The sequence below is a fragment of the Scylla paramamosain genome, chromosome 5, assembly GCF_035594125.1.
Source record: "Scylla paramamosain isolate STU-SP2022 chromosome 5, ASM3559412v1, whole genome shotgun sequence".
NCBI lineage: Eukaryota > Metazoa > Arthropoda > Malacostraca > Decapoda > Portunidae > Scylla > Scylla paramamosain.
The window spans coordinates 14,101,148-14,117,830 of record NC_087155.1 but is presented as its reverse complement, the minus strand read 5'-3'; the positions used below and the strand labels follow the sequence as shown (position 1 = coordinate 14,117,830).

The window sequence follows — 16,683 nt, the reverse complement described above, 5'->3', positions numbered from 1 at the left end:
ATATATATATATATATATATATATATATATATATATATATATATATATACTTGTTATGTCTTCAGAGACCAGCCTTCATGTGCCGCCTGCACAAAAAGCTGTGGTTTCTCAGAAATGTGACCTCGACCTAAGTGCAGATGTTTAATTCCCATACGTAGAAAGTGGGCCCTTGCCTATAGCAAATTAACACTGGCATGGCTTTCTATAAGACATTGGCAGTTTACGTAAAAAAATTGTTACTTTATTATTCCAATTTTACTTAAACTAATCACACCGGTCATCTCTAAACTAATCACACCGGTTATCTCTACAATTTTGATAGATCAACTATATAGTGTCAGTGACTTACGTATGTAGCAATAAAGACACCAGGATTCTTTAGACCTTGTAATATCTAACATTGCTGGTGACGTGTTGATATCGACCTGCCACTTATCGAGGGCTAAGGGTAATCATGATTACGTGGCTTCGCACCGCCCGGCACTGGCAGATATCGTCCGTCAATAAGGACAGCACGTTACTGAAAAGATTTTTCCGAAAAACCTAATGCCACGTTTTGAGGATAACTCTTCTCTGTAATTGCTATTATTGTAATCAGGTACAAATCATCGAAATCACGTCATGTTTTTCTTCGAGACAACCATTCTAGATAATAAAAGGAAAATAGGATGATAATAAACTGTTCGTTTTCTGGCTTCAAATATGAGTAAGGCAACATTCACACAGTTCACCTGGACGCGGGGAAGTGTCTTCCCTCAGCTAATCGTTGTTTTTCCCGGTGGGTTTTCAAACGAGCGAGTGTGGCGGGGAGTCACGTGACCCCGCTACACACGCAGCGTCCAGTGGTGTGGACTGTGGAGTCTTTCACACGGGTCTTTTATTTATTTAATTAATTAATTATTTTTTTTTGTTTTTCTTTGTGGCATGTATGCGGTACTCATACCAGTGACATTGTAACAGTAATCCGCCGCCATGACCGTGACTCACTAAAGAGTTACGAATGTGAGGAGTGGTTCCACACAGTCTGCCAAAAAGTGAGTAAACAATTATAACAAATATTATGGCTGTCAAACATACTGATTTAAATTGTGCTTGGGCAGCCTGAGGCGATGTAATTTGTTGTGTTCAAGTCTGGATAGATGGGAGACATAAAAGATGAAGCCTGTAAAATCTGATTAAAGTTTCAGTTCTGGATGTACAACATACACTGAGTTTGCGCTACAGGAAATCGTAGAGAAAAGAAAAAATGTTCTCGTAGCTTCTAAATAGCTTGTACGATACCCATTGTAAGCACATGTACACTGAGAGACTACGTACACCAGTATGTGCCCTTATCTGTTGCAGGAAATAGCATCAGCTCTGTATGGCGTCATCTAATCAAGAGAAAATGAATTCTCATAACTGAGTTCATGATGTCACTGATCACGTGTATTATCTGCCGTTCATTCCAGACGCTCCATTATCCTGCTCTTGTCATGTGTCGTGATTCTGTGACAGAAGCTTCACTACCATGTACCTAAATCAATCGCTAAAACACACACACACACACACACACACACACACACACACACACACACACACACACACACACACACACACACACACGTATATACATATACTGAAATGTACGCAAGGATTACAAGAAGTACTCGTAAGTCGGAAGCAACACTATGAACTTGACTGCAGAGTGCTCGACCTTTATAGAAGATACTGTATGTCATAATATTCTCCTTTCTCTTTATCCCTAGGCCGGATACGGAGGTCGGCTCGAGGTTGAAAGGTTGTGAGTTTCGTCCCGGCCCACTGCGGTTTCTCGGTGGGAGAAGTAGCTCCGTCATATAATTCCAATCCGCACCACACGAGCGTTGTTGTGGCGACAAAACTCCCTTTGTCACCATGATAGTTTTTTTTTTTTTTCTTCAATGAGCGAGTTACATCAGCCTATGTTAGATTAGTATTATCAGATAAGATAAAGAGATAGTCCATTGTAAAGCCAGCGCCACAGTTCTTACAGGTCTTGGTCGGAACAGTGAATCTTCATTAGCGTGTGTGTACTTCGTGAGCAATCCCTTGTGAGACTTTTACGAGCTGGCGTCAGCTTTAAAGGTCAACGTTTATACCGAACTGGTGAAGGATGCTTTACTGTTTCCTTGATCTCAGCTTACAAAAGTGTACATAATTCTAACTTTATTACTAGTGGACAAAATAAGAACCCTTTTTCAGACGCAGTAGTCCATGTTCGCCTTGACGTTCGTTCACCTTGAAAGAAGAGACACCTACGTAGGCCAGCTCTGTGATGCAGGTATTGGCAAGTGATTTAGAACATCATCGACTTTGTGTTCCAATTAACGTAAGAGTGGACTTTGTTTTTTTTTATTTTGATGAGGTGATCGGTTCGTTGTCGTTGTCTTTGTTGTTGTTGTTGTTGTTGTTGTTGTTGTTGTTGTTGTTGTTGTTGTTGTTGTTGTTGTTGTTGCTGTTGTATTTCATCATCATTATCTTCTTCATCTTCATCATCGTTATCATCATCATCATCATCATCCTCTTTTTCTTCTTCTTGTTCTTCTTCTTGTTCTTCTTTTTCCTCCTTCTTCTTCTTCTTCTTCTTCTTCTTCTTCTTCTTCTTCTTCTTCTTCTTCTTCTTCTTCTTCTTCTTCTTCTTCTTCTTCTCCTTCTCCTTCTTCTTCTTCTTCTTCTTCTTCTTCTTCTTCTTCTTCTTCTTTTTTCTTTTTTTCTTTCTTCTTCTTCTTCTTCTTCTTCTTCTTCTTCTTCTTCTTCTTCTTCTTCTTCTTCTTCTTCTTCTTCTTCTTCTTCTTCTTCTTCTTCTTCTTCTTCTTCTTCTTCTTCTTCTTCTTCTTCTTTTTTTCTTTTTTTTTCTTTCTTTCTTTCTTTCTTTATTTCTTTCTTTCTTCTTCTTCTTCTTCTTCTTCTTCTTCTTCTTCTTCTTCTTCTTCTTCTTCTTCTTCTTCTTCTTCTTCTTCTTCTTCTTCTTCTTCTTCTTCTTCTTCTTCTTCTTCTTCTTCTTCTTCTTCTTCTTCTTCTTCTTCTTCTTCTTCTTCTTCTTCTTCTTCTTCTTCTTCTTCTTCTTCTTCTTCTTCTTCTTCTTCTTCTTCTTCTTCTTCTTCTTCTTCTTCTTCTTCTTCTTCTTCTTCTTCTTCTTCTTCTTCTTCTTCTTCTTCTTCTTCTTCTTCTTCTTCTTCTTCTTCTTCTTCTTCTTCTTCTTCTTCTTCTTCTTCTTCTTCTTCTTCTTCTTCTTCTTCTTCTTCTTCTTCTTCTTCTTCTTCTTCTTCTTCTTCTTATTATTATTATTATTATTATTATTATTATTATTATCATCATCATCATCACTATTACTACTCCTCCTAATAACTACGACTGAAGACTGAACGAGGGTGATTCAGTTCTCTAAGAACATGATCGTTGAAGAAATAGTAATCATGGTGGCTAGATATATTCATGCGCATCTTTCCTCCACCCATTAGCTACTTCTTTTCTTTAGCAATTTGTAATCGAATTATATAGCTTACTTACATACAAACTAAATGCATTTTACGACACTCAGCTATCAACTGAGACAGTCTTCCTCGTTAAGCCTTCCGATATTTTCATGAGCGTGCTGTGCAAAGAACGGAGCTCATCTAATCTTGCTAGCTGCATGCTCCCTTACTTCCTCCCTTGGCCTCACTGCGCAAGACTTTCTGCCTTCTCTCACCCCTATTCTGTTTACCTCTCCAGTGCAAGAGTTAACCAGTATTCTCAGTCTTTCATCCCTTTTGTTGGTAAACTTTTGTTTGGTGTAATTCCCTGGTAAACTTTTGTTTGGTGTAATTCCCTGCCTGCTTCTGTATTTCCCCCATCCTATTACTTGAATTCTTTCAAGAGGGAGGTTTCAAGACAGTTATCCTCCAATTTTGGATAATTTATTTACCTTTTTCTCTAGTGACTGGCACCTCAGTGACTTTTTTTTTTTTTTTTTTTTTTTTTTTTGCAATAGGACAGTGCCATTCTTACATGAAACATAGTTATGTGCAGATGACAAGCCACTTTTGGTACCTATTTTGCTATGGCACACGAGTTACATAAAGTTTGCCGCTGATATATTTATCATTCCCAATATACTGATACATAAAGTTCTGCTGCATATACCCCGGAGCAGCTTTGGAAATATGATATACTTTCTTACAAAAACATGAAATGTTTTGTGTGAGTTATAGAGAACTTGTTGTGATCTGTTTAGCATGTACTGGTTTAGTGAACATTATCACAAAAAAAAAAAAAAAAAAAAAAAAAAAAAAATATATATATATATATATATATATATATATATATATATATATATATATATATATATATATATATATATATATATATATATATATATATATATATATATATATATATATATATATATATATATATATATATATATATATATATATACTCGTATATATATATAAACACTATGCAGTTTCACAATAATCAAATTAATTTTTTTTTTTTTTTTTTGCCCTGATTGGAAGTGGCATGTCTCAAGTACAAAGTGTAAGTGGCTTCCCGTCATCACGTGAATCACAGTCACTATCATAGCTTAGATAGTCGTGGATCTATTCATCACATTGATGCTTAAAAGCCAAGTGAAGCATTTATCCATCAACCCTAGATCACTAAACTTCTTTCCCAGTTACGCTATCACCAAACTGGGGTTTCTCACACTCATTTTGGAAAACTGAAAGACCATACCAAATACACAGATTTATTAAAGTAAACATTATCACACTTAATTTTCGGTATATAACCAATACCTAGACCTATTATTTATTACTTTTTCTCTTAATTACATTTTTCAGTTAATTAGAAAAAATAAGTATGAAAATTGAAAAAATGACAAAATTTAGAAAAATATTCATAAAAAAAATAAATAAACCGCAGGTTTCCTTCTTTTGTAGTTTTCTTCCAGATAAATTAGCTCTACTCTCAGAGACTAATCCAACTAAACTAGGGTGTTACAAACCCGATCTGTAAATAAAACGGGAGCAGTACTCGGGTGTAAGGCACCCGAATGGTAATTTATGAGAAAAAAAAAAAAAAAAGAAACGTGACTCGCCTTTGTCTGAGCTTGTGAAACACTGAAGGTACTGAAAAGTACAGGGCGGCTGCCACATGGGAACATTACGTGATCAGTGTGACTTTACTAGCTCCGGATGTCTCACACCCGAGATTAGTTCTCTAGTTTTAACATTACTGGGGACAGGTATATCAAATTCACATTTCATAGACAAAAGAAATTTTATATCACTTATGTCAAACACAGTGTTCGATTTTACTACTTTGAAGAGCACAAAGAAACAGTTGGACGGAGTGGTTTGTGTAAGGTGAGCACACTGGCAGACTTTGCCCTCAATGATTATCACTACAGCTACGAACGCTTGAATTCTTTTAATTATCTATCTACTCATTTATCTTATTTGATTTATTTCAACACATTGGTAGCCTTTGCCCTGAATGGTTATTAATAAATGCAGTGGTACTTTATTTATTTATTTATTTATTTATTTATTTATCTATCTATTTAATGCTATATACAAATGGTACATGCACATTTATAGCTACATGTGTTTAGATTTTCTTTTCCCAGTGAAAAGTTGTTATTGGTTTATTTATCTGTTTACGTCTTTACTTACTTATTTATTTATTTATTTATTTATCTATTTATTTATTTATTTGTTTGTTTGTTTTATCTTTTTACGAAATTTCCCTCAGTGTGTAATGCAGAGAGTAAAAGATAAAAATCCAATTTTGCTAAGAGACACGGATGCTGTGGGAATTCGAAGTGACGGAGTTTTGGCATTCCCGTGTCCGTAACCTGCACTGTGAACCAGGAGTTTGAGGACACGTGAGACGCGAGAGTCCCAGTCATTTAAAATCATCATCGCCTCTGCTGATACATTCGAAATCATAATTACTGTCATCATCCTTTAGGGACTTCCCCCAAAAAAAGCCGAACACTGCACCTTCCATTACACTTTTCATATTTAAACTGGGACCTGAGAGATTCGGACTAAAAGAGTAAAAAAGAACATCTAAAAAGAAAAGGACACTGTATACCTCCCATTATACTTTTCATATTTAAACTGGGAACTGAGAGATGCCTTCATTGATCCTTCGATGGTTTATTTCGAAAGTTTTATTCAAGTATGGAATCCTGTGACTGATTTACTCATAACTTTGACTTTTTTTTTTTTTTATCAGCCTGAGCATGATATGCAAAGGAGCAACATCACTTCCTTTACCTAAAATAAATTCTCTTAAGAACATAAGAACATAAGAAATAAGGGAAGCTGCAAGAAGCCATCAGGCCTACACGTGGCAGTCCCTTTATGAAATATACCTACCTATTTCCACCTATCATCCCCATCCATAAATCCGTCTAGTCTTCTCTTACAGCTCCCTAATGTTTTAGCACTAACAACTTGATTACTGAGTCCGTTCCATTCATCTACCACTCTATTTGGGAACAAATTTCTTCCTATCTGTTTCTTAAACCTAAATTTTTCAAGCCTGAATCCGTTATTTCTTGTTCTGTCCTGGTTGCTGATCTTAAGAATTTTGTTTACGTCCCCCTTGTTATAACCCTTATACCACTTAAAGACTTCTATCAGGTCCCCTCTTAACCTACGTCTCTCTAAAGAATGTAAATTTAACAGCTTCAATCTTGCCTCGTAAGGAATACTCCTCATCCCCTGTATCCTTTTAGTTATTCTCTTTTGTACTGATTCGAATAGACTTGTATCCTTCCTGTAATGTGGGGACCAGAACTGCACAGCGTAGTCTAGATGGGATCTGACCAGCGCCAAATATAACTTTAATATTACATTGGGCCTTCTACTTTTAACACTCCTAAAAATTAATCCTAATACCCTATTTGCCCTGTTTCTGGCCTCTATGCATTGCATTTTTAGACGGAGTTCAGAGCCAGCTATAACTCCTAAATCTTTTTCGTACCCTGAACATATCAGAGTTTCGCTGTTTATTGTATACCTACCGTGTGGGTTTCCTCTATCTACACTAAGTACTTTGCATTTGTTGATATTAAATTGCATTTGCCATCTGTCTGTCCATTCATTCATCCTATCTAAACCTGCCTGCAAGGCGATGGCATCCGATTCTGACCTAATTAATCTACCTATCTTTGTGTCATCCGCAAATTTACTAACATCACTACTAATTACACTATCCAAGTCATTGATATATATATTAAAAACAACAATGGCCTTAATACTGGTCCCTGTGGTACCCTACCAATTACATGACCCCACTCGGATTTAGAGCTGTTTTTACAACTCTCTGTCGTCTGTCGCTTATCCATCTATCCCGTGCGCCCTAACATTTCTCATGAGCCTCTGATGGGGTACCTTGTCAAACTTTTCACTAAAATCCAGATAGAGGATGTCATAACTATTACCATTATCTGCCGCCTCGTAAACCTTACTGTAAAAACTTATGTTCGTCAGGCAAGACTTCCCCTTCGTGAAGCCATGCTGTGACTAATTTATCAAGTTATGTTTGTCTAAATGCTTCCTAATGTTCTTCGCTATCATTGACTCCATTATTTTACCTACAACTGAAGTTAAGCTGACAGGTCTATAATTAGACGTTAAAGTTTTATCTCCATTCTTAAAGATGGGTACTACATTAGCCTGCCTCCACATTACCGGTACCTCACCTGACTCAAATGATTCCCTAAAAACAGAAACTAACGGTTCACTAATAACTTATTTGTGCCGACTGTCCCACTCACTAAGAAAACAACAGGACTTAGCGTAACCAAAATGCATTCTGTGAAAAAAGTGCTACAACATGTTGCATAGATGAGAGAAATGTGTGGATTGTGGTGATGAGAAAACACAAGATGAAGCAGCCTTATATTTCTCTAACGCTTCGACAAAGAGACTTCTTCGGAGACAAGTGGTTTATCAGTTTATTTAGAAAGATGGGGATACAGACACTGGAAAAAGAGGGTTGGAGGCTGGGCAATATGTGTTTTCTCATCAATACAATCCACTCAAGTGTCACAACCTTTACGTCACCTCTTCCTTGCCACTTAACTTTCCCAAAAAAGAAGCGGTAAGGAGGGCAACTTTTATCCATTGTAGAACAGAACCGGCGAGTCTGTAAACAAACTTCATTCATCTGTTGCATTCGTGACACAGCGACTCCATTGTAGAACAGACAGCACTGAAGAACATCACGCCATCCCCGAGTGAACATATCCTTAGAAAACACAATGACGATCACGATACAAATAGATACAAATAAATATGAGCTTCTTTATGGAAAAGATTCCAGTCCTTTAATCTGTGACTGAAAATCGTTTGTTAGACACACATTGTAACCGCGGATGTCATCATTCAGATCTTCCTGACTCAAAAAAATGTTGTCTGTTTGAGGAATAACTTGCTTCAAATGCTGGCTACATAATAATTGCATGTAATTATGTAGGATTTTAAGAAAGTATGATAGAGAAATCCTGAAAACATGTATTTGAATCCAACATATGAAAATCTATAAAAACGCAAATTTTATCTTTTCATGAGACCAGATCTTTGTTGAATAGTGTTATAATGATAATAATAATAATAATAATAATAATAATAATGATAATAATAATAATAATAATAATAATAATGATGATGATGATGATGATAATATCATCATCATTATTATTTCATTATTAAATCAGTGCTGTTGTTGCTTTTGATGGGCATATTTTATCACAAAGTCTTAGTAGATGGAAGTAATCACTTTTCTCTTCCACAGTGCTGGTGACTGCACGCACAACCTGACCCTTCAGGTGCCTGCCGCCTTCCTTCCTGACGGGCGACCAGGCGCAGACACTCGCTATGGGATCCACTGGAGCACCAGGTGTGTGTGTGTGTGTGTGTGTGTGTGTGTGTGTGTGTGTGTGTGTTGTTCTATTAAGATGTTAAAAGTTCTCAATAATATCTTCAGTGATCAACAAAATAAATTAGTAAAACATTTCATTGCTGTCTTTCAGTCCACAAGCGACGGAGGACCGTAGGTGGTCATCTGCTTCTCCTCCTGTGGAAAAGCCTGTTGCTGAGAAAGAAACAGAAGGTTTTGACCTTCTTTGAGATCTTCCTACCCACAGCCCTCTTCTCCGTCATTCTCTTCATCAGACTCTTGCCGGGATCAGACTTAACTCCGGTTTATGTCAACGAAGTCAGTCAGTTTCTCTACCGCATTCTTTTTAAGTTTGAAGATTAAAAATCTCTCTTGGATTATAGATACGTCTCATAATCAGTGTGATTACTAAGACAGTCTCCTCTTCTTTCCCAGACGACTTTCTTTCCTCATATAGATGAACAAGAACTTCTCAAAGAACAATGCCTAGGAAATCTTACCGGAAATAAGTGTATCATTAAAAATATTTACAGTAAAACTGTAAGAATGTACTACGCTCCCAACGAAAGTTTTGCTGCCGACACGGCGGCGTATGTGGCAGATCGGCTTGGTTGGCCTCCATATGGTTGGTATTGTAACTAGATTGTATTGTGATCCATTATTGTGTCTTACATTTGTTGCATCATCCTTTATGTTGACGATGGCAAATGTTCACTTTGTTTCTTTTGATTTACTTAATTAACTATTAATTGATTATTACACTAAACCCTTAAACCAGAGTGAACCGTTCTCATACTGCAATATGTAGTGTGACTGAAATGAATGGAACGTGACGTACATGCAGATTATAATGTGTCTTAACATTGCTGGATCATTGTTCTCTAGTGTTAGTAGGATGATAATCTCTTCCATCACTCTTCCAGCCTTGGTAGCTGCGAACAACCTCGATGAAATGGATGAACTGGTTGAGCAAAGTTATTATTCCTCTAACGGCAGCTCATCATTTATTGCTGGACTTCACTTCAAGGATCTGCCTGTCGACTGTGATTTTCCGGAAGCCTTGCATTACTCTATCCGTCTGCCGGGCACGTGGTACACCGGGTCTGAATATCCCTTCTTCCAGTTTCCAGGACCCAGGAACCGTAGTAGAAGTTAGTTCACCCACTATCAGCAATACGTATTATGTTGTTTTCCTTCATGAAAAACAGAGATGTAAAATCTTGCACACTTTTTTTTCTGTGTGACTGTGTTTAGATTGGAAGATGTTATTTGAAATCGCGCGCGCGCGCGCGCGCGCGTGTGTGTGTGTGTGTGTGTGTGTGTGTGTGTGTGTGTGTTTAGATTGGAAAATGTTATTTAAAACCTTGTCAAAGTTAATATGTATGTTGACGTGCAATTTCCTACAGTTCGTGCATCTCTAAATTTGCAAGATACTGTGAGATTAACAGTAAGTGACACAAAAGTATAATGAAAGTAATGATGAGGGTAATGGTAATAATAATAATAATAATGACAATAATAACTGCATCATAAGCTATAAATTTCTGAAATTTAATATCAAAATAATTTGGTAATTTATAATTTTACCCTTTGCTAGTCTGGACGTGTTCAGTACAGTCAATATTGTGAAGACATGTTTTATAGTCTATACTTCTACAGGATAGTTGCAGTCAAAACTGATGTTGTTTATTCATTTATCCATAGTCATTATGTTGTCTCTGTCATTGACAGGTTACATAGATAATGGATTTGCTCTCCTGCAAACCTGGATTGATCGCTTCTATATTTCGAGGGTGACTGGCAATATGAGCTACATGGACGAGTTCCAGGTGAGCCATTCATATCTAGTGAAAGTGTATGCTTAAATACGGCAAACTAGGAACCACATTTTGAAACGCTTCTGTGCCACGCCTCAACTACTTTCAAAAGGTTCTAATAGAAGTTACACGAGTTTTTAAGGGTGTTTTTTACGGTTCTAGTGAAAAAAATTAACAAGATTTATATATTATGAACAGGAGGAACCCTCTTGAAAACCCCACTAAAAATTTCTGTGGCCTTTGAAAATAGCCGTGATTAGAGATAAAAGCATTTCAGGATACCGGACTAGGAAAGAGGGAAGTGGTGCTGGGTTAACGAGACAAAACAGTGGTAATCATAACAACGTTGACCACAATCTTTGCCATGTTGCTGAATACTACATTTATGGTACTTATCCATTCTAATTACTTAAAGATATGAAAATCACATTTATAGCCCATGTTATAATAAATGAAGTTGATGCAATTTTCCAGGATCCAACAAGCAACTTCTGAAAATTATCTAAAGGTTGTGTAATCTCTCACTCTCTTTCCTTACCAGCTAGACATCCAGCTCTACCCGTACCCTCCTTACTCAAACGATGGGGGAATGAGTCAGATTTATGGCTCTATGCTACCGTCCTATATGATCCTGGCCTTTGTCCTCCTATCTCCATCCCTCATCAAGAACGTCGTTCACGAAAAAGAGACAGGAGTGAGGGTAAGAAGGATGTGAGCATGTCTTACTCTGTGGAATTCAGTTTTTATTCAGCTAAAGGACTGTACATGAATCAAACAAAAAGTTGTATATGTGTGTTTGTTGAAACGCTTTACTTGCCATTTTCAGCCACCTGAAGTAATTCATCACTAGTTATCATTGTAGTCAAGAAATGTAGAAATAATGTAAAATGTAAGACCAATCACTGGTAAACTCTGGAACTTACTGCCTGCTTTTGTATTCCTCCTACCTGTGACTTGAATTCTTTCAAGAGGGAGAGAGGTGTGGTAAACTCTAGAACTTCCTGCTTGCTTCTGTATTTCCTTCTTCCTGTGACTTGAACTCATTCAAGAGGGAGGTTTCAAGATACTTATCCTTCAATTTTCGATGATTCGCTTGACATCTCTTTTGGGACTGGTACCTCAGTGAGATTTTTTTTCTCTTTTTTGTTTCTCTTGGCCAGTGATCCTCTTACATAAAAAAGAAAAAAATCAAGACACTTCTCCAAGTTTAGATAATCTTTTAGGCCCTCTCCTTTATGGATTAGCATGTCAGTGACTTTTTTTTTTTTAAAGTTTTTGAAGCCCGTGGCCAGTGCCCTTAAACAAAAAAATCATGACAGGGGAGCAGGAGACGCTATGAATGGAAACCTTTATAATTTTGCAGGAGTTAATGCGGCTGATGGGAATGAACAGATGGCTGATGTGGCTGGGTTGGTTCCTACACGCGCTGCTAGTGGTGCTCCTGGTGTCAAGCATCGTGACCATCATGCTCACGGTCAGCCTTCACCAGAGTAAGGGGTCGGTGCCTCCCATAATCAACTACACCGATCCTTCTTTCGTTTGGGTGATGAATACACTTTACGGCATTTGCTCCATCTCCTTCTGCCTTGCCATCTCGACATTCTTCAGCAGGCGTGAGTATCTCCTGGCAGGGGAAGTGTTGCAATGCCAATCAAGTGATGTTACTAAAATGTTCCTTTCTTTCTTCATGAAGGAAAAATTAACATATACTTTAATTAAGGAATACAAGCTGTCAATAGACCATAGATCGTGGTAATTTTATTTTCCCTTTACTTTTATACATTAAACTTATGCATATGAACAGATGCCTTTGCTGGAGTGAAGAATGACTGAAGGATTATTTTCTCTAGTGTTTTATATGACCGAGGCATGGTCCCTAGATGTGAGGTCAAGAAAGAGGATATAATGTGATGGGAATGAAGTGCATGAGATCAAGGTTTGACAAGATAAGAAAAGGCAGTAAAAGAATAAGCATGCTTTATTAGAAAGTGCGTTAGTCTCATAGAAAGAAAAGGATAGAAGAAAGATTTTTTTTTTTTTTTTTTTTGTTGGGACGAGCAATATAGGCATACAAATATGTGGGAAAACATTGGATCACAGAAACCTAAGTGTATGGGCACAAATTAAGAATGAAACAATGCTGGTCAGAGCGATGCATTTCATACAAAGGTGCGGGGTGCAGCTCCGTCTGTGTATCGCCCTGAGTGATACGAAATGGCGGAATTAGACCAGTGTGATGTGCTGATATAATGTACGTGAAAAATGTTCAATGAAGCAATTATGTTATCAATTACCACAACGTTAAAGTTGACAAAGTACAGAAGAGTTTATTCATATAAGTTTTGTCCTACAGCAACCCTGGCTACCACGCTGGGTGTCCTCATCTGGCTTTTCTCGTATTACATACCCGACACATTCTTCTACTTCGACTACGACGACATGAGCCTCGCCCCCAAGGTGTTGGTGTGCCTCTTGCCCAACATGGCGATGACCCTCGGCTTCAAGGTGATGGCGATGTTCGAAGGCAGAGGTAAGGGAGTAAGGAAAGTTCGTTAATGTTAATAAATCGAGATAATTGATTGGTATTGGGAAGTGAAAAGAAAAAAAAAAAAAAGAGGAATTGCTAGGGTTTCAGTAAGATTTCGTAGCTGCACTCGTATATATATACGAGTATTAGAACGGACTGAATCCACTGAAAGTAGATCTTTCTCTCTTCGTGACTGTGAGAGATTACTTTTCATGGCACTGCGCTCTTTACGAAAAGGATTCTATTGCTATTCTTATGGTTTATTTTTTCATAATCTGGACATGTATTGGTTTTCTGTCCTAAGTAGAAATATTTAATTATATTCGTGGACTTTCTCTTTAAATGCATTCATTAGTATTTTAAGATCATTGTCTAGTATGTACTCGTAATTGTTCAATTTAATCACTGTCTCTGAAACATATTAATTATGGAACTTTGCTCCTGGATACGAGCAGCTATGATATTTTGGATGAACAAGGCACGGCGAAAAATTTATGGTAGCAAGATTTGTTAGGTTATTGGATATGTTAGTAATGTTAGTCTAGTTATAGGACATTAACAAGACATCAGTTAAGTTTAATTTTGAGGCTAAACATCATCTCTAAAGCCTCGCACACAGTCTCACCCTTCACCGTCAGTTCCCGCCGAGCTTCACCGGAGACCAGTGTCGCTGCCAGTGTTGCGTCCACATTTGTAGGCCGTGCTCATGTGGATGATCTGTAAAGATGGCGAAACAAAAAATTACAAGTTTCGCAAGTTTCTTCAGCTCACGCACCTAATATTTTTTTTTTCTGTGGATTTCCTTAAAATATTTCTGTAATGCTTTGTTAATGGCCTTATCTGTGTCGCAAGGAATTCTTGTCTCATACAACGGCGATGAGTGGTAGAATGTGCAAGAAGGACACCTTGCACATTACATACTTTCACAATGAATGAATAAATACGTGACATTTTATCTGTCAAATTAAAAGATGTGAACATCGGACTTCTCTCCTCATCCACACGTTCAGCGCTGGGCATCCAGTGGGACACCGTCTGGGAAACAGGCAACCCGCGAGATGAACTGACGCCCGCCGCGATCCTGCTGATGATGGTCCTCGACACCTTCCTGTACTTGCTTCTGGTGTGGTACGTGGACCAGGTCAGCCCGGGGAAATACGGCGTCCCGCTGCCCTTCTACTTCCCCTTCCAGGTGAGTCTCTTCGCCCAGCGGCGGCAGCGTGCAGCACCCGACATGCACGAAAGACAACGTCCACTGACCGACTCCTGCACCCACAGAGGAGTTACTGGTGCGGCACGCGGCCTGAGAGCGTGACGAGCAGCACTCCAGACAGCGACGACCCGACGAGCCAGTACTTCGAGGAGGAGCCCGAGGGACTGAGGCCCGGCATTGTGATCCGGAACCTGCGGTGAGAGAGAGAGAGAGAGAGAGAGAGAGAGAGAGAGAGAGAGAGAGAGAGAGAGAGAGAGAGAGAGGCGCGGCTGGTGGAGCAAAGGCTGCCCTAACGCCTCTTTCCACCACAGGAAGGAATTCCGGACACTGGGCGGGAAAGTGAAGGTAGCGGTGGAGGACGTGTCCATGACGTGTTATGAGGGCCAGTGCACTGTGCTGCTGGGCCACAACGGCGCCGGGAAGACCACCACCATGTCCATCCTGACAGGTGGGTGTCGGCGAGAGACACAGAGATTGGATAGGGAAAGTGTACGTGAAGAGTGAAACCGAAGGGTGGGTAAGAATAGATTAGTGATTTTAACATCACTTGAAATTAATCATTGATTATGAATTAAGAGGGCAAAGTACAATACGTGCAGATGTTGAGAGAGAGAGAGAGAGAGAGAGAGAGAGAGAGAGAGAGAGAGAGAGAGAGAGAGAGAGAGAGAGAGAGAGAGAGAGAGAGAGAGAGAGAGAGAGATTTACATTCTTTTACTGCTGTGTCGATTAACTCTGGAGGACCTGGTAGTAGCTTTATGCCGCTGGCCACCACTGTAGCAGATAGATTTTGCTGCACCACTGTTTCAGAGAGATCACTGGTTGCTTGACTTACTGGATTATTTTTGGAGATGACGGTGGCAGGATAGATGATGGTGGCTGACTGGTTCTCCGATAGATATTGTTGGTGGCGCGGAGATCGTGGATAGTGGTTTGGATTATGGTTGATGGTGCGAGTAAAGGAACGTAAGGTTTGATGAGATTTCTTCTTGATTTAATGATGGACAGAAATGTACAGGCGTGATACCAAGACACAGATTACGACAGACGTGACGATGCTAGATTTTTTTTTCTTTGAAGACTGACTTTGTCTCTGACTTTGCATGGTAAACAGGTGTGTATCTGATGGACTGAACTGAACTGCTGTACTCTCTCTCCTAGACTGGCTTGAACTACCCGTACAGGCTCTATTTATGTGAAGGAAATGGATCAGGATTCAGAATCTGAGATGAAGAAATGGCCAATGAGCTGTCTCTAAATAGGGTGAAAGGACCAATGGTAGAGGTCGTTATTTTGGTCAATGGCTAGGGAGGATGACAAGAGGCAATGCAGGTGTTTTCCCTAAGGACTGGCAGGAATGTAGGGAAGGTGTGGTATTCCCTTCAGAGGGCGACAGGAAAGAGAAGAGGTTAAACAGGTGAGGGTGGCCACGTGAGGGCAGTGAACGTGGGATGAAATATATGAATATGAATAAATATAATAATAATTGTTATTACTGATGTGACTGATACAGTGCCTTCACCCACGAAAAAAAAAAAAAAGCGTCTTCGCATTTGTCTTTACTACGATTAACGTAACGTGATGGCCGGCTCAGGCTCAGACAAAGACAAAGTTATGGTTTGCAAGAAGTCAGTGGGAAAGGTTTATTAGCCGCGACATTTTAGAAATCCTGTTTGCTTTAAGACAAGCGTGCATTGCTCATCCTCCACGAGTCCTGAGTGACTTGTGAAAGTAGTGACTTTTTTTTACTTTTGTATGGTAACAAATACAGCAGTGGCTTAATCAGCATCCGAGCATTGCATGGGAAGAGAGAACATTGCCAAGAGTGATTTTTTGACAAATGACTGATTGATTAAATATGTAACAAGAACGAGATTACTTATATGGTGCAGCATATTAATGAAAGAGACTGTGACTGATGATTGCACTGATCCTGTGTTCCCGATAGTGCCATGTTCAGGTCAGGATGAGGTGAGGCCGTGACCGCCACTCTTTGCAGGGGTGTACGCGCCCAGCGGCGGCCAGGCGGAGGTCGGCGGCTGGAACATTGCGACACACCTGAGGGAGGCGCGCGAAGAGTTGGGTCTGTGTCCGCAGCACAACATGTTGTTCGTTGACCTCACTGTGCTGCAACACCTGCTTTTCTTCGGCCGAGTGAGTAGTGCGGGGTTGCGCAGCGAAGAGATCTGAGGGACAGGGCGCCTCCC

General features: G+C 39.2%; 1 protein-coding gene across 7 annotated transcripts in view; it reads left to right on the top strand.

Moving 5' to 3' along the window:
- LOC135100550 (phospholipid-transporting ATPase ABCA3-like) overlaps positions 1-16,683 on the top strand; it is a 32,776-nt gene that overhangs the window by 7,655 nt on the left and 8,438 nt on the right. The window contains exons 1-14 of one of the 7 annotated variants that reach the window (XM_064003539.1): positions 1,980-2,106; positions 2,224-2,302; positions 8,818-8,922; positions 9,056-9,240; positions 9,358-9,547; positions 9,846-10,073; positions 10,654-10,751; positions 11,281-11,439; positions 12,103-12,352; positions 13,093-13,269; positions 14,277-14,458; positions 14,545-14,675; positions 14,791-14,927; positions 16,476-16,630. In XM_064003539.1, the coding sequence (XP_063859609.1) occupies positions 8,901-8,922; positions 9,056-9,240; positions 9,358-9,547; positions 9,846-10,073; positions 10,654-10,751; positions 11,281-11,439; positions 12,103-12,352; positions 13,093-13,269; positions 14,277-14,458; positions 14,545-14,675; positions 14,791-14,927; positions 16,476-16,630 (1,914 nt within the window). In that variant the 5' untranslated portion in view covers positions 1,980-2,106; positions 2,224-2,302; positions 8,818-8,900. Of the gene's footprint in view, positions 1-1,979; positions 2,128-2,223; positions 2,303-2,326; positions 2,351-8,817; positions 8,923-9,055; positions 9,245-9,357; positions 9,548-9,845; positions 10,074-10,653; positions 10,752-11,280; positions 11,440-12,102; positions 12,353-13,092; positions 13,270-14,276; positions 14,459-14,544; positions 14,676-14,790; positions 14,928-16,475; positions 16,631-16,683 lie in introns of those variants that run through there. The other 6 variants (XM_064003541.1, XM_064003540.1, XM_064003543.1 and 3 more) reach the window with 6 other exon arrangements.